Source organism: Hippocampus bargibanti, linkage group LG05 (assembly GCF_051943395.1).
Source record: "Hippocampus bargibanti isolate YZ-2025 linkage group LG05, ASM5194339v1, whole genome shotgun sequence".
In the NCBI taxonomy this organism is placed as follows: Eukaryota; Metazoa; Chordata; class Actinopteri; order Syngnathiformes; family Syngnathidae; genus Hippocampus; species Hippocampus bargibanti.
Genome location: NC_142738.1, coordinates 21,793,411 through 21,812,411, shown reverse-complemented (window position 1 = coordinate 21,812,411; position 19,001 = coordinate 21,793,411). Strand labels below are relative to the sequence as shown.

Genomic DNA, 19,001 nt, shown 5'->3' with positions numbered 1-19,001 from the left:
AATTTGATCTCAAAGTTGCAGTTCGCCCATCTCCATCAAGAGTCACACCTGTATATCAATGCTCACCTGTAATTTTGCCTCAGAAAACTTTTTAAAGTGTAGATTGCACACAATGTTTAAGAGACAAGGTAAATCATTTGGGTTAAGCATGACAAAACAAGCCTGAATTGCACTGGATCTGTGATCTCACATTAAAAGATGAAAGCTCTCACCTCTCTTTACTCAGTGCCATACGTGGGGGGTCTAAATTGGGATTCTCCATTGACTCCATTTGTGGGCAGCGCAGGAAGTAGTAAAGGGTATGGAGGGCGTCAGGCGACCAGGACACAGACTGCGGGCGTGAATGACGGGCAGGACTTAGACCCGGACGCACTGAGCTCAGGCGTTGCATGTGGTGCATTGCGCGAGATACCAGATCACCTGGAAACAGTCATCAGACATGATCATTGTAAAGATATACAGGTTTGGTCTGAAGAAGAATAAACATTACTTACCTAATCCAGCTTGAGCAAAGCTAATAGTTTCTCTCGCACTATTGACAATTCAACTCCCTCCCATCAGGTCAAAAGCCTATGTGTCATTCTTGACAGCACACTATCTTTCCACTCACATATAAATAACTTAACCAGATCTGCGTACTTTCACCTACGCAATATGAATCGTCTTCACCCGTCTCTCACTCCTCACACTACTGCTATCCTTGTTCATAGTCTTGTCACCTCTCGGATTGACTATTGCAATTCATTTCTCTTTGTGTCCCTCAGAAACTTCTCCACAAACTTCAACTTGTCCAGAATTCTTCAGCCCGGATCACCACCAGGACCTCATCCTTTCATCACATTACCTCCAAGAGCTCCACTGGCTCCCGGTCAAATATAGAATCAACTTTAAAATTCTTCTTTATACATTTAAAGCTATCTTGCCCCCCCATACCTATCTAACCTTCCTCAAATTTCTGTTCCCTCTCATTCCCTCAGATCCTCTTCTTCCCTCCGCCTCCCCCCATACCATCTGACCTTCTTCAAATTTCTATTCCCTCTTGTTCCCTTAGATCAGGGGTGTCAAAGTCATTTTTTGCCGCGGGCCACATTGTAGTTATGGTTTCCTCTCGAGGGCCGTTATGAATTTGGAGAACCCATTAGAATGTTTAAATCCCTTCAAATATTACATATAGAGCACACAGCAAATTAATGAATAACTCGTTTTCAAATCTGAAGTCAAGAATAATGACTTTTATTGTGGTTGACATCCAAAAATATTAAATTTTGGCTCAGATTTTAGCAATCGTCATGGAATTTAACAAGTTTGATTTGCTTTCGCGGGCCGAAAAAAATGATGTGGCGGGCCGGATTTGGCCCGCGGGCCTTGACTTAGACACCTGTGCCTTAGATCCTCTTCTTCCCTCCGCCTCAGTATGCCCCCCCCCCCCCTGCCTATCTCAGCACGATGGGTGACAGAACCTTCAGCTGCTCTGCCCCCAAACTCTGGAACTCACTTCCTCTCAACATTCGTAACATCGATTGTCTTCCCACCTTCAGGTGCCATCTCCAAACCCACCTATTTAAAATTGCATTTTCTGTGTTGCTATCTCTCTTGTTTCTATTTGTAATTGTATTTTATTTAATGCATTCTATTTGTGATTGTATTTTATTTTAGTTCCTGTTCTTGTCTGTGACTGTAAAGTGTCCTTGAGAGCTTTGAAAGGCTCTTAAAATGTAATGTATTATTATTATTATTATTATTACTTGTTCAGCACAGCTATACTGGGCCCATGTTGTTCAGGGCCTTCACACGTGGTAGGAACAGACACTTGATATCAGTGTAAACCTTGCGGGTTTCCAATCTAACCGGAATTCCACAAATACATTAAATAGCCCTGCGCTGATTAATCTCGCACCAATATTTATCTTTTGCGGTAGCGTTATCGGTGAGTACAGCTACAGACAAGGTTAAATTGTCATTTATGTTGATTCACTGAACAACTTCACACAGGACTGAAACAGATAAATTGATCACCGGCCCCAAAAGGGGGATGTAGTCACCATATTTCACTGATACTGTCCATAATGGTCGTAAATTACTTTCAGTGATTGTGGAATCTATTCCAAAGTTTAGCATCACTCTGAACCTGAACTGTTGAAATAGGAAACACAAAGTTTGAATGAGCTGATCCTGCAAGTGTGCATAGAGTTGGCAGTTTCTAGCAATATATCAGAATCAGAATCAGACTAATCTTTATTGCCAAGTAAGTAGAACACACAAGGAATTTGTCTCCGGGAGGACACGCTGCACTAGTATCATCATGAGAAAAATTGAAGCACTACACAGTTCGAGTGCACAATATCCTCTCGACCACAACTTTACATCCACAAAAAGAATTTCAGAATTATGAATTCAGCAGGAAACACTTGGAATGCTATTTTCCTGGAGAGCTTTCGCCTGAGTTTTGGATAAAAAAAAACAGAGGCCGGACTATTTGCCATCAAAGGAAGGAAATGAGGAGGGGGCATTTAGGGAGTGGGGGCTTAAGGAAAAAGACTGGATAAAACAGGCTGATTTGAACTTGGCATGAATTTGTGCTCATTTAGTAGGACTACCGCAGGGCTAATTTCTAACCCAATTGGCATGATTGGGGGAGCCCAGGGGTTAGGGGGCTTTGGGCGTTGTCCAGTGTACAGGGGCATTTTAAAGGGTTTTGATTTGATAGCGTTAGCCCTGTTAAACAGTCCTCACTTTAAGCTGAAGGGCCTCCTTTGTGATAACCACTAACTGCATGCAACCCAGGAGGTCTCCTCGGAATTCTTACTCAAGACGGAGTGTCTCTCTCTGGCTTTACAACTCATAATGTGCACAGGAGTCTAAAGTAAGACTACAAGGTAAAGTAAGTATCAAGGAGTCCAAGATGGTGCCCGAGTAGGCAGCCGTCAGCAAGTGCTCTGATGAGCCTTGCTTTTTTTGTTGTTTTTGTCTTGTTTTTGTGTTTTCTTTTGTCACTTTGTGTTGTTGTGCGTCGTGTGGAACGGATACGGATTGTTTTTCAGCATTTTTGACCACGACATTCATCAAGGAGGAGACTGTGCTGAGCGGTTGCGCCTTTTCGGCAGCATGGATATGCCAGTACTGTTTTTGAATGGGAGGAATGTCGGTGCCATTCGACTGTCATCGTTGGACACCGAAGGGGCCATTGTGCTTTTTTGCGCCTGTAATGGGCAGCATCTTCACAGCCCCGCTTTGTTCAGTGGAAGGTCGGTGCTGTTGGACAGTCTGCGGCTGGATGGATACATGGCTTGAGGAGCTCGCGATAAGAAGGAAGGAGCGTCAGCGCAGAGTGCCAATGCATATATGGAACTGTCGCGGTTTGGAATTGAAGCTGATTTATGGGGGACAGGAGATGTGAGACAATCTCTTTTCGTCAATGGATGCTACAGCTGCGTGTTTGCTTTCAACATTTAGCTTGTAGTCGACGTGCACATTCCACCATGATGTCCCTGTCCCTGGTGAAGAGACGCTTTGATCCTCTCCTCTTTCATCTGGAACTGCTTTATGTAACAAAGAGGGTACAGAAAGTGCTTAAGAATGAATGTCTCTCTGTGTCTTTGTGTTGTCATGTTATTTGGTATTTAGTTTTTTTTTTGTTCTTTTGACTTCAAGACGGCACCGCGAGAGTGGATGCCTTTCCAGCAGCTCCTGTATTTTGCTTTTTCTTTCATAACTTTGCTGCTGTGAAATGTAAATTTCTCCACTGCGAGACTAATAAAGGCAAATCCAATCCAATCCAAAGTACCTGTCGGGGGTCAGATACATTAGAAAAGGTGTATTTCATTCTTCTTCCTTATGATTTGTTCTCAACCTTTGTGAGCTTATTGGGGGACAAACTATGCTTTCAACTATTGATAAGAAAATGTTTTTTTGTTTCTATTCCTTCAACACAATGGTAAATACTGCATTCTGGATTTCGTTCAATAGAAATATCCTATTTCTTTTCAAGGCCTCTTAAAAAAATGAAATCACTGAAATCAGTGTCTGGCCGTGTCTGTTTGGGTCTCCCGGGGCTCGAATTCCTCCTTTAATTTTGTTGTGTACAGATACCAGTGAACACGTTGCCTGTGTGTTTGTTTGTCTTTGTAGGCATGAAATGGTGTGAAGCATGCCACTCCTGCCCAATGCAGCTCATATTCATACCATTAAAGTGGTGTGGCACAAAGAGCCCACTGAGCAAGTTGGAGAAAGACTGTTTCTGTGTTACAGAGCGTGTGTTCACGTTCTTAATGTCCAGTTAACGAGGGTGGTGCATGAACGTGGCCTTGTCCTTGAGAAACAAATGTCAAAGTGTTACCTTGTTTGGGCGGGGAAACCTTAACTGCACTTGCACCAACACTGATTTCTATGGTCCGATTGCTCCCCCTTTCACAACAAGCTTTCTATCCTCTACCAAGACCAAAACATTCACTTATCCAGTACATAAACAATCCTTCTCAATCTTCCATCTCCATTTCGGGAGGGTGACCCAAAAGATGCGTCCTCCTGAGTCCCTCACTGCAGCAATGTTTTCTCCCGAAAGAGGAGTGTGTAAAAGTGATTGACAACTTTGTCAGGTAAAGGTTTGCTTGCAACGAAATGGTGGACATTTGGAACACATCTTGGGAAAGCCATAAATTGACAAAAAATTGACAGAAATAGCTGAAACTCTGGTGAATGGTCTTCCATAAACTGATTAATATGTGGTTGTAATTTGAAATAAATCGCTTTTTAATCAAAGCCACAATTGAAATTTTCATGGGTACGCTTCCTTTTGGGTCACCCTGTATATCTCGAGCAGTAAACACATGTACAGTGTCTGTCTTAGAATACATTATGAGTGTGTGAGTGTGCGCGCGCGTGTGTGCGTGTGTGCGTGTGTGTGTATTTCGGCATAAACTGTGTATAGTTGTGTTTGTGTTGGACTATTCTGCTGGCATTCAATAAATTACTGAAAGCTGCATTGCAATAATGTGTGTAATACAATACAATACAACCCGATTTATGTAGCGCTTTTACAAGAATATAATTTAAGTATCCACGATAGATATGGAGGAATACCCTACACCAAAAAAATGTTAGATGTGTATAGAGCGGCCGTGGCAAGTCAATAGCAATATAGAGGCATACCCGGCAATAGAAAAAGTTTAATGTGTTAGTATCCCTTCTTTACTGGGTTCAGGTTCAGCCCTATAAAATTATCTGCATTTAAAACACATGAAATAGCTGGTCACATTTTCACTGTTTTTCAATATGTATATGGTCAACTTCAAAGAGGAACCATCTACTAAGTAGACATGACTTACTGAGTTCGGAGATGCTGCCCACACAGGTGGCTAGGAGTGATTGTTCCAGCGTCCTGAGCTCAAGTTGGGCATAGGCATCCTCCCTGCAGTCAACAGACACCTGATGATTCTCAGTGTAGGGACTGAAATGAGCCGGCAGTGACAAAACACCTACGACAGGGAAAAGAGGAAGAAAAGAAATTAATGATGGCTAAATACTTTTGAGAAAAACAAAGAAATGTAATCGACAATTATTATTGGCAATTACTGAGCGGATGTGTATGCATAACCACACCGCTACGAGTTACGATAACTTGCAGAAAAACACAAATTTTCACATCTAACATAATCACACTAGAAGAGGACAATCAAGGTGTGTCTGGGATCTACAGTATATATTTAGTGGAAAGGCACTGACAGAGTCAAATGTGCCAGTGCCTTAGCACGCATACTCAAAGTTTGGTTCACACTAAGATCCACACAAAGGAACCAGACTAATACACAAAACAATATGTGGGATTTGCAGTTTCTTTTTACAAGACAATAATAATACCCCAAATCCTTAACAATTAATACTGTGAGTCAGTGGTATGAATGGACTAGTTCTCAATAGTTTATACGTAGCTTTCATGGCAGCGGAACAAGATATGAGATTTAATTATATTACCGCAATGTTTGGATATGGTGAAATGCAGGTCGGTCGGGCATATAAAGGGATTTGAAACACTATAATTGCTGTTCTTCTAAAAAAAGGTATACACAGTTTAAGAAAGTACATGGAAGTACATAAAATTGACTAGAGCATGGGTTACATTCATCTCAGTGTTTGATTATACTCATGCACCCTTTGTGGCAGCCTTCAGTCTAAATTAAAACATTGTTTATGTATGAACATTGTTTAATCAGGTTTAGTTGTCGCAAAACCATGCCAGCTGTTGCCCTGCTCAGCAAACATTTTTTTAATGGAGCTTTATAAATTGAAACTCTACAATGTAAAAGTCCTGTGGCACAGTTCCTGTGACATTTGCAACAAGGTTCACATAAAATGAGGTTTTGTAATATACTGACGTCAGAGTGAACAAAAACATTTGAGTCATTGGTCATGAGGAAGAGCAAACTCGTCAATTTTAAGGAACTATGACTTCAGCAGCATTTGTTTGTAAGTGGTCATGTCAAATTGTCAGAAAATGTGTTGCATTGTGCTATTCTCTTGAAGTGAAGTGAATGTGCTCATGGTATTTGATTCATTGTTCATTTGGTCCTATGACATAAAACAAAACACCCTGCTCGAGCGCACATCAACAACCTTGACAACCTTAAGTAGCACTTCTGCATCAACTGTCGCCAATCTCCAGTGTTACAATCTCCAGTGTTATAATTCAAAGAAAAAAGTTCAACGGTGAGCTCAAGTGCAACGTGTATTGGCCATATTTCTACCTGGTGGAGCTTTAGTGGTCAGTGGTGCAGTAGCCAATAGTCTTGAGTCTTGAGTCTTCTTCTTTTCCTTTCGGCTTTTCCCTTCAAGGGGTCGCCACAGCGAATCAGTAACCTCCATCTTCAGAGGTATGATACGCATGTTTGTTTTGGCCAAGCTTTTACGTCGCACGCCCTTTCTGACACAACCCTCTGTATTTATCCGGGCTTGGGACCGGCACAAGAAGACTTATGTCCCTTTGTGGCTACAGAACAAGCAACTCGCTCAGTCAAAGGCTCCCAAACACAAAATGGTCATCAGCACAGAGTAATAGTCAGTAATGTACTTCAAAAACATATCAATGTTTTAATTAGGATTCACACAATCAGGTTTCAACATTTGGATTCATGTATTGATCAATCTCAATCGCCAAGTAGATGCTGGTTTTGAGTCGCTTTGCAGAATGGAAACGAATCGACTGATTGACACCATTAAGAACCACAAGACATTCAAGGCCGCGAGAAATTGCTTATGACCTATTCCCAAAACAACTGTTATCTGGACTATTTCCCTGGATAAAAAAATATGCTCAGATTCTAGCGTCCTATTCCTATCGATCTGTCATCCTTCCCAAGTCCGAGACCAATTTGTCAACGATGTCTCCATGGAGATGATATGTTTGGCCATGCATGTGTGAATGCTTTACAGCATACACAACCACGGTTGCACGCCTCACATTGCCCTCAATGTCATCGAAGCCTTCTTTGGGTTCCCATTTGCTCCATCCTTGTAACGTAACTTAAATGACATAGTGCTTGAATTGTCTGACTTCCTAGTCAGAATGGTTCTTTTTATGCCCGCTTCCATTTTCCATGTAAAGTCATGATGTTTGTTGTACGTCTTTTAAATATATGCTGCATGTGGTGATTTCTGTCAAACATTTCTGAGTGCTGATCAATGATATCATGAATCGGATCACCAATCAGAAAAGGTACATGAAATGCCAAATGTTGGCCTATTCGAAACAGTCAATCAGATAGATGGAAAGTCTGTCGGAGTAACATGGACTAATGGAAAAAGGCCTCCTACAAAAGTGCTACCTCAGCTCTTTGTGTCTCTCGCGCTTTATGTGCACAATCCAACGTATGTGTATGTGCTGACTCCTCGTTCCACAACAAAGGAAAAGCCCATCTCTTGCAGAGCACAACCATCACAAAGAACGTGTCAGTCCGACAAAAAAATAAAAATGCTTTTGTGCGCATAAAACAAAATCAAATACTGGCAATGTTTGTACTTCTGTATAACATGTACTATTTATTTATTTATTTATTTATTTATTTATTTTATTGCACCCTTGCACAGCATTCACACATACATCTTACTAAAGTATCTGCTCCTCTTAAATGTTTCCTTAACTGTCTGAGCATTCAGTTGTAGACTGATTTAAATACAATACCGCTTATGCACTGCTGACACTCAATCTGCTGAACCCTTTAATTTGATAAGTACATCACATTAAAATGGCACTGCATTGAAAGAGATGACTTAGCACTGATGCTGAATGGAAATTATCAATTTTCAACAGTAGCCAAAATGGAACTGTATAGTGCCACTTAGCAGTTTTTTTGACGACGATACTAGTGCAGCGTGTTCTACCAGAAACAAATTCCTTGTGTGTTCTACATACTTGGCAATAAAGATGATTCTGATTCTGATTCTGATCAATGTGTGTTTAGAATTCAAGTGAGATATTGGATGTGCACATGATGTCCTTTTATAATGTATTATGATAGAATAAGAGAAAATGATGGTCCTGAATAGTGAAATAAAGTATACTAGAAGGTACCATCCGTCTATCATGTTCTCCCACAGTCCCACCCTTGGTTGATCACGAAAGCAGTGTCCATCATCTGGACCTGATGGAGGTTTATATTTCAAGCAGAGCCTCTCTCCGTTTCCACCTCTGTTAGAGGAGTATCAACAAACAGAAGACTGTAATACACAAGACAGCGAAACTTCTGCGGCTCTTATGGTTTTATTATTGAGGTTCACCCTCATAATGCCACGTGGGAATCATGGCTTCAAACCATAGCTCAAACATACCACAAATCTTGGTTGTGTCCAATCCATCAAACTGTCTCTGATAAACATGCAGTACATTTTTGTAGCCCGAGTACTTTCAACCAAGCTGCACAAATGTTCCATGGTTTTATGTCATTTTTGTCATTTTGTAAGTGAAATTTACAGTTAATACATAAATGGGGATTGAATATTATTTCGTTTTGACCTTGACTCTTTGAATCTGTGTTCAACTCAGCTCTGATGAAAATACTGAACATCCATGGACCAACCGATATGTGCCAAATTGTTTTGTCTACTACAAAGAAGGTATGGATGAAATAACGCCTAAAGGATTGTGTGTGTGTGTGTGTGTGTGTGTGTGTGTGTGTGTGTGTGTGTGTGTGTGTGTGTGTGTGTGTGTGTGTGTGTGTGTGTGTGTGTGTGTGTGTGTATGCGTGTGTGCGCGTGTGTGCACGCGCGTGTGTGTGTGTGTGTGTGTGTGTGTGTGTGTGTGTGTGTGCGTGTGTGTGTGTGATCCGTGCGGGTGCACACAGAACTGTCTGTCTTGCAACCCGAACAACCTCTTCATTCACAAGAGGGTGGATCAGAGTAGCAGGAAAAGAGAGCTTCAAAGTCACTTCCCCTAGCACAGATGGAGCAGTTACTAAGGACAAGGAGGCTTTTAGCTTGCGCCTGGGTAAAAGGTGGATGTCGAACTGAAACTCCCTCAATGGCACAACGTTTAGCAAGGTTGTTTTTTTTTGTGCTTCTAGCCCACTGACATCCTTGGTGAGCCACAAGACAAAATACTCACATACACTTCAGTTTTCCCATCAATAAAGACTGTATCCACCTATTTTGTCGGATTATTAAATGCTTTCTGATTCTGAATCTGATTTCCTACACTTGCAATGTCATCCATCCCACTGTTTTATCTGTGTGTCTTCTCATCACATCCTTTGGACGCACAAATGAAGATTGCAAATAAATGAATAGTGTAATGTGATTATGTTCTGTGTGTGGTTACATCTGAGATCTGTTGAGGAGCACTATTCATTTTGCTTCAACTTCACAGTTGTACAGAGAAGGATTGACCATGTAGGGTAAAAAAAGTGTTTGCTTGGCCTGGTGGGTCTTCCTTCTGATCTTATCTAAACAGATTGAAATGGGACAGAGGGGCATTTGCGAAGCCTATGTGGTCTATTAGTGTTTGGGCTAAATATAATCATCTGTTTGAAAATTCAGCACGCCGACAAACTAAACCTCCCTTTCTGGATACAGAGAAGCATTTATGAATACCACTACACTTAGAGTTTGGAGTTTGGATTGAAATGTCAGGCATCTTTACACCGACCGCCCTTCTTGTCACGTAGAAACTTTCATGCAAATGCCTTAAAGATGAGGATTACGTGGGGTCTGCACATCATCCCCAGACTATCCGGGTGATATGGGTCAATAAGTGGTTCCTGATTTTGGTCATCAGCATAGAAATACTGAAATATGAAAAACATGGTTCATGAATTGGAATTCATAGAACCATAAGCACATACAGCATGTACATATATAAACTGTGCATGAGCAATGGAAATTTCAAGTGTTTAATTATTTTTTGGTGGGGTGAACTAAATCAATGGAATGGAACGGAATTTTTTTTTTTCTTGCTACAGTTGACTAAAGCTAGGGCCTGTGACACAAGAATCTTTCCTGCAAAGAACAACACTAATTGTGCATGGACACAGAGGTGCCGCGCATTGAGGTGGTGGACTTTCATGTCAAGGTGGAACGTCATATCAGCTAAAAAATGTTGCGATGTACATGTTGCGAACATTTTCAAACATGAATATGCTCACTTGGCCTTGTATTGGCCCAAAATTGTATGTGTGATCAGAATAATGAAGACAGAAAAGAAAACCCTCAAGTCATATGACAATTAAACAGGGTATTGCCCATGATTAATTGCAGAGAGTATAATGTGAGTTCAATTAGGCCAAGTGTAACATAACAGCGTGTTACAAAAAATAAAGAACTGTACACACATGCTCTCATGAACGCAACATGCACACATACAGGGATTGGATTTGTTATACCTGGCTTTGGTTTCCCACAGTCCTGAAAAATATCATCTAAGCTCCTCAGAGCAACTAACCCTAATCCTAAACATGACTTCAAAATCCCTTCTTCAAGCTCCTGCTTTCACATTCTACCAGGCTTCTGCATCCCCTGCTTTTGCAATCTAATCATGTTTTGTACAGTTTACATTCCAAGCCAAATGCGGCGCCTGTGGCTATCTGGTCTTCTACAAGTCCTTGTTTCCATGTGTGATACCGCTTCACATGGCATCGATCATATAGTTGTGTACGTTTCACTAGTTTATTGTCTGGAAAATGGGGATATAAATGTGCATTAACATAAAGGCCAGTTTTGTTTCCTGACATGACAATGTATGTATGTATTACAACCACCCAGCAGTCGCAAAAGCACATACACAACCAACCTCAAAGTCAGTCTCAAAACAGTCCACTTTTATTGTTGAGATGATTTCATCATTCCATAATGCCCACAAGAGCTGAGCGTGACCAACAAAAACATGATTAAAATAGAAAATAACTGACAAGAAAATGTAATTATGAAAGTATTTATCTTTTAAGTCAACTTCAAGAATAAACCTGCCGGGCCACAAGAGTCTGTTCTTTGATGTGGGCTTTCATGAACAAGCTCAGCTCTTGTCATCCATCTGTGGGATGGGAACTAAGAGCATCTTTTGTTTGTGAAGTATTTTTAACAAATTGTTCATATTATGTCAGTGATCCATTCCTCTTAGCCTGATCATCAACGGAAACAAGAGACAAACACTTCAGCCTCATTGCATCACATTCTATTTTCATCCATTTCTTGCACTCACTTTGACATTCAGCATTGGCGTGGCAAGACAGGTGACTTAGCACAAGCTGTTTACTTGTTCTTAATGTTCACAAAGATCAACTTAAAGCACGTCACAATCAATGTTATTCAACTTTCACACCTGGCTATAAACATAGTTGTTCTGCTTGCATTCCCATAAACCAGTGAGCAGTTTGATGCAGTCTCAGAATTTTATATTTCAAAGAACTGAGACCCAAAATCGCTTTTTCAAATCTAAAGCAGCTTTTTGCTGATTAACATTCCAATGTTGGGAACACCATAGATGGCAAAATCATGACGCACAAGACCCTGAGTCAAATGAGGAAAAGGAACTTGAGTTAGTAGTAATAGTAGAGGCTCCAGTGTCCTGTATAAGGATTATGACTCACCTTTTTTGAATAGCGCTTGTTTTTCTTTTCTGTAGTACTCAGAATATGTTGAATTGTTTTCAAAAATAACCCTTGTAAAAAGTTACTACATTCATACAATCCAACATACTCCTCAGTACTACTGAGGATCTAAAAGGAGGAGTCTGGATGGCTTTTGTAATTTATAAATAGATCCTAGGTCATCGAGTGTGGTCAATGTGCAATATTTCACAGAAATGCACTTTTTTTTGTCCAGTATAACAAATGGCCATGAATCACACCGACCACCACAATGTCATTGTTAACAAAAACAATGTGCATTGTGAAGAAAGAAACACAATAACAGGGGATGTACAAGCGTCATAACATTGGTCAGGTCAACAGGATGGACTCGGTACCTTCGCTAATTTGTCTGGACATCAATACTGAAGAATGAATGACTCTGTGTCTTTGTGTTGTCATATTTGTTATTTTTGTTGTTTTTTTTCCCAAGATGGCGGCGCGTGAACACGCAGCGGCTCCCCTCTGCCGGCAAATTGCCGTTTTCATGTTTATTATGTTTGTTAAAGTCATTATAAGTGCCTTGCATGCTGGGTCCGAGAGGACAGTAATTTCATCTGTGCTGTATGTCATACATATTAGCATATTTGACAATAAAGCTGACTTTGACTTTGAATACCACTGAAGGGACGTCAAATAAACCATAAAAGTGGTGATGAAAAAGTCTGGACCACCCAGACTGACATAAAAATGTAGCCCATTTAATGCACTGGTCACTATGGCGTCATCTCATGCACAAATCAATTTGACCTATCAGTGTGGCGGACAATAGCAATGTGCAACTCTCAGTTGAGCAGCTGGAGCTCTGGTGCAGCCGTCACAACCTGGAGCTGAACACGCTGAAGACAGTTGAGATGATCGTGGACTTCAGGAAACATCCATCACCACAGCTACCCCTCACACTATCCAACTGCCTTGTGTCAACCGTTGAGACCTTCAAGTTCCTGGGAATCACAGTCTCCCAGGACATGAAGTGGGAGGTCAACACCAACTCTATCCTGAAAAAGGCCCAAAAGAGAATGTACTTCCTGAGGCTGCTAAAGAAGCATGGCCTGCCACAGGAGGTGCTGCAACATTTCTACACGGCTGTCATCGAATCCATCCTGTGTTCTTCCATCACCATTTGGTTCGGGGCCGCCACAAAAATGGACAAAATCCGATTTCAACGGACAGTTAGGACGGCGGAAAAAATCATTGGCACCACCCTACCCACTCTCGAGGACTTGCACACTGCAAGAATCCAAACTAGGGCGCAAAAAATCCTACTGGACCCTCCGCACCCTGCCTACCACCTTTCCAGCTACTCCCCTCAGGCAGGCGCTACCGATCCATGCGCACCAAATCCAGCAGACATTTGAACAGCTTCTTCCCCCAAGCCATTAACTCTTCCAACAGTAGCCAAAATGGAACTGTATAGTGCCACTTAGCAGTTTTTTTTGACGACAATACTAGTGCAGCGTGTTCTACCGGAAACAAATTCCTTGTGTGTTCTACATACTTGGCAATAAAGATGATTCTGATTCTGATTCTGTATATACACGTGAGAGCTAGAGCGAGAGAGATAGATAGTAAGAGGGAAAGAGAGAGAGAAAATGACCAGGTTGTGTATGGAGCAGGAGATGGGAAATTAGGTGTTCCCATCTGACACTTGGGGGGAGGGGATTTAGAGCTTACTAACCCAAACCCGCACCTACACACAATAGAAGGGGGTGTTTCGACACGTCAAAAGGAGCATGCTAAAAAGGAGTGTGTTCTCAGAAGATTTGTCCCACACCACCCCTAAAACCATCACATCAACCAAACATCAAAACACATAATGGGGGGCCTACTCTGAGAAAATAGGTGGCATGTGTCAATGGTTTCAACTCAACACACACACTAAAATGTTGAGAAAGCCCAATTTTCTCACACAGGTGCTACATATACTAAAAAATAAAAACACACACGCACACGCACACGCACACACACACACACACACGCACACGCACACACACACACACACACACACACACACACACACACACACACACACACACACACACACACACACACACACAACCAAATTTACAGTGGTAGTGGTTAGTGTGATATTGATTGTGATGCATAAGCCCCACTCCCACCCAGTAGGCTCCAGCTTTTCTGTGATGCTGCAAATGATAAGGATAGAAACAAATGGATGGAGGGAAAGTTGTCCGTTCGTTAATTGATTCACCACTCAAAATGAAAAAGACAATCCACGAGCTTGATTTTTTTTGGGGGGTTGCATCATATCTATCACCATGGAGAAAAAAACATACAAGTAAACACATTCGGTGAATAAACATTTTAACCTTCATCTGAGACAACATTGGTAAAATTATCACAGTCCCTCCATTGACGTTCTTGCGAAACTGAATGCCTGGACTTGATTGTGAAGCACAATGAAAGAGAAGGAAGACACATCACTCAAACAACTAAGACACAGGACAGAAGTGCTCTCGGGTGAAAATGTATCATGAGGATTTTAATGGACTTCCGTGCTGACTTGGCAGAGAGGAGATGGGTTTCAAAAATGCTCTGTGTGATGGACTATGCTTACTGAGTGTATCAACTGCCTAAATAAATGTTTACCACAAGCTAGTTCTGAACAGTATGGATCTATGTTCGTCAAAGTTTTTGTGAAAGAATCTTTGCTTCTCTGGTACCTGCTATTTTGGCGCTTCTCCTTTACATAAGGTCAAGTGTGCTGGGACTGTAATTCCCAAGGTAAGTAAAGAGGTAATATATGGTGTGCGAGGAATATGTTTTTCCAATCTTTGCGGGTAGAGTGGGGCGGGGCTGGCCACATATGTGGTATATGTGGTCAGCATACTGTATATACACGTGGGCTGCTGTTTGTTGTGTATTCCTCACAGTCCTTCTGAAGACTAAATGCACATTTGCAATTCAAAGGCTTCATAATGTCACTTGTGATGTCACGAGAGGCTGTGTCCTGGAGGGGAAATACATCCCCCTAAGATGGCTCCACCCAGAGAGAGTCTTGGCCCCAGCTGGTGGAAGACAGCAATTCAAACCACACACCTGCGGTTGATCAGGGCTTGATTGGAAAGCAGGGCTCTTAAGGCAGAGAGCCTCTGAGTGTGGAGCTTGGGGAAAGACAAGCTCGATTGCTGTGCTCTGTGGAGAAGTTGATTGCTGCGTGGAACTCAGTGCCAGTTGGGACCACACGACTGGACACTGGATTTGAACCTAGCTAAGGTGGCTAGGCTACATGACGAGGACGTCAAGAGGGGTGAGGCCTAGAGACTCTTGTAAAGAACCCCGTCTTCAGTTTTTACCTCAGAAGACACTTTATTTGGATTTAAGGAGCAGAAGAGACTTTAGTTGGATTTAAGTATCAGAAGAGACTTTATTTTGCTAAGTATTGGAAGAGACACGATTCAAACCTTTGTTGCTTGTGAATTCCCCCTGGAACCCTTGATTAAAACCTTTTGTTTGTATCCAAACCTGTCGTCCATTGCACTTCTTGTCCCGTCCCGCTGAGAGCTAGCCTCTCATGATATCACACACTATAAAAACTTTAGGAAAGTTAAATCTACGTTAGCCTTTTCTTTGAGTACATGTGTGTGTGTGTGTGTGTGTCTGTTTGTAACCTTGCCTGTTTCTCCATGTTTGATCACTAGTGCACTGTGCCACCCCTTGCCACAGTTATCTGTGGACCACCCACTGCATACTCCATCAGCAGAATGACATCATCTGTCAAGGAGCACAGATGACTCAAGAAAACAGCTCCAGTTCTACCTGACTCTGTCTGTTTATCATGACAAAACTTGCACAGGATGTTAAACGATTTGCCCTTCAAAAGACGAGAGCTCTGTGTATTTTTGTGTAAATCCATTTCTTCCTGAATATGGGAAAATTTGCTTGAACCACCACTTCCCACAATGCTTGCCAAAACCTCAGTGGTTAAATAATTGCTTAGAGTAAAGCTCTTTCAAAAACAAAGACATGTACGCCCAGGCACCCGGACATACACTATGAATTGTAGAAAGGCTACATTGTATATTATCAAGTCCACCCAGAACAGAAATAATTAAAAGCTGGCAGGGAAGTGCTGATCCATCATGGCCACACAAACCACTCAAGCTGACCTGTATTGAACACAGAAGGAGAGAAGTTGACAGCAGTACACGAAGCCAGTATTTTTTAACCTTTTTTTGAGCCGAGGCACATTTCTTTCATTGAAAAAGTCCTGCGGCACACTACTACCTAAAAATGTGAAAAAAAAGCTTATTTTAACAAGTATGTGTTATATCAGGGGTAGGAACCTTTTTGACTAAGAGAGCCATAAAAGTAAAATATTTAGAAATGTTTTTCAGCGAGAGCCACACGCGCGCGCGCACATACAAATGCTCGCGTGCGCACATACAAACGCTCGCGTGCGTGCGCACACACACGCACACGCGCGGCTACTTTTCGACAAAATATCAGAATGTATGATTTAAAATAACTTTGTGATAGTACTCACCGTTAACATGGATGGTTTTCCGTTCCTCGTGTTTGGTAAAAATCCAGGAAAACGATCGGAATGAAATTCAATTTGCCGGTCCAGAGGCGAAGTTACTGCTAGCTAGCCTGCACACGGCTCATAAGCTTCCACACTTGCTATCTGCATTCTACTTCTCGCAGAAGTATGTCGATGCTAACGTTAACATGGGGCTTGTTAAAATGTCACTGACATTCGACTGTTTCATCGATGGTATTGTTTCATTGCAAATTAGAATCAGAACATTTTCTCTCCTCTAATGCTCCGGTGCATTCACGCTGAAGTGCACAAGTTGGGCTCATTTACCTATTTCAACATGACGGCCACTGTCATCCAATCAACATGGCGCTTTCGGTCATTCTAGGTCAGTGTCATCCAATCAAAATTGCGCTTTCCGCCAACTGCAGCCCCAACGGGAAATGAACGACGAAAAAAACGACAATGTGTATTATAATATGTAATATTTATCGGCGAGCCATATGCAATCATCAAAAGAGCCATATATGGCTCGCGAGCCATAGGATCCCGACCCTTGTGTTATATTGTTACTATATTTTTTTAAACGTTACATTATAACACATTAAATGGGAATCAAATTAACATCAATTCAATATTTAGTGCATTAGTTTTAATGGTAAGTAAAATATAGTCAATTAGCACTAGAACTTTCTAAGGATTGTGTTGTGCTTACATCAGATGCTTTTCTGCATGTTTTGCAGTACAGGACTTTCTCACTCGAGAAAGAAAATATCTCACCCAATTTCACTAATTGTTTTTTGTATTTGTACAGCCATTCCAACTTAAAAGAACTGCAGTTCATTTTTATTTTGGTTTAGGGAGTCGACGTATCGCCTTCACTGCCCAGTCGTTTCGTCATGATAAAGGATTAGGATTAGCTTTATTTTTCGCCACCCGCTGTCCATGCCGTGATTGGCTGCGGAGTGCCATTGTAGCCCCATATCTTGTGATTGGCTGGACTCCTGTCACTCACTTTGAAATACACATCATATTGATCGACCGCACATGTATACGTTTTGGATACTTTCCCACGGCACACCAGTGTGTCGCGGCGCATGGTTTGAAAAATATTGCATTCGTGACTCACCCACACAAAAAAAAATCAGTGACAGGATTTTTTTTTGTGTGGGTGAGTCACGAGTGCAATATTTTATTATTATTATATTTTAGCACCTCTTCTTCTCCTCACCTTTGTCCAATGTAATCGAACAGATAGGAAGGGAAAGGGGAATAACAGTAAGGACATTTGTCTTTCCGAAGTGGGCTCAACAGAAAAACTGATTCCGTGATTGTAAAGTGTCCTTGAGAGTTTTGAAAGGCGCTTAGAAATTAAATGTATTATTATTATTATTATTATTATTATTATTATTATTATTATTATTATTATTATTATTACATTCTGAATCTCTGCACTAACCGCCATAAGCATCATTAGAAAATCAAGATTAGTGAGAAGGGCAACAAACCACATACTGCTACACGCGCGCACACATGCCCTCACACACACTCACACACTTGAACTCAACACCTTTTATCCTACCCAGAGAAACCAGAACACTGAGCAAAAAGGATTGGCACCGTTTTTAAACGGTGCACGCATAACAGATAGTGCAGCGGACTACACTAACACACGGTCATATGGCTCCTGTACAAACGGAGGGCACGTTGAGTGACAAGTGTGTTTTCATTCTTCTTTTCCCACTGTTGGCTCTTTCTGGGCTTAAGCAAGCATGTGTTGCAGTCATCATTCGGGCACCCTTATACGGTCAAACTGGCCTACAGGGTTGGGCACTGTTTATATAGCATATATATAATTATTTTTATTCTAACATTCTCACATGGAACACTGGCATTCTTTTACCTGCTCAGGAAACCATGTGACCAAGAAGGGTTATGCAGATAGCAAAGAGTCATTGGAAATTTCATGCAATCGCGTTCCAAGATATCAGATGATGCATAGTTTCCGTACCTTGGCAACATTTTCGCCTTTTGCCTTTTTAAAAGGGTTCCAGAAAAACCACAGAGTGATAATTAACAGACTTACCTTTTAAGATTCTCACAACAGGTACTTGCTTCAATAGCAGCTGCCTTCACAACAAGAACCCTGAGATTACTGTGCACTGCATATCTAAAATCAGCCTGTGTTTATGTGTGGATAATGATGCCTTCCCCAACTGTGTAAGAGCCTTCCAGGCAGCAGCGACGTTGCACTGAAAGTCAATGGCTGAGCCTTGGCCACTGAAGGCCTGGCAGAGTGTAGCCAGATGAGTGACAAGATGAACTCAGGAGAGAAGCCAGATGGCAGAAGGGGAACACCAGTTTGGAAAAAAAGCAGGCCTCCTGCTATTTAG

General features: G+C 41.6%; 1 protein-coding gene across 1 annotated transcript in view; it reads right to left on the bottom strand.

Annotated features, from left to right (window-relative positions):
- abtb2b (ankyrin repeat and BTB domain containing 2b) overlaps window positions 1–19,001 on the bottom strand; it is a 53,923-nt gene that overhangs the window by 16,633 nt on the left and 18,289 nt on the right. The window contains exons 3-4 of the mRNA XM_088997304.1: window positions 5,325–5,474; window positions 213–420 (exon numbers count right to left, since the gene is read on the bottom strand). Coding sequence (XP_088853430.1) covers window positions 213–420; window positions 5,325–5,474 — 358 coding nt within the window. The remainder of the gene's footprint in view (window positions 1–212; window positions 421–5,324; window positions 5,475–19,001) is intronic.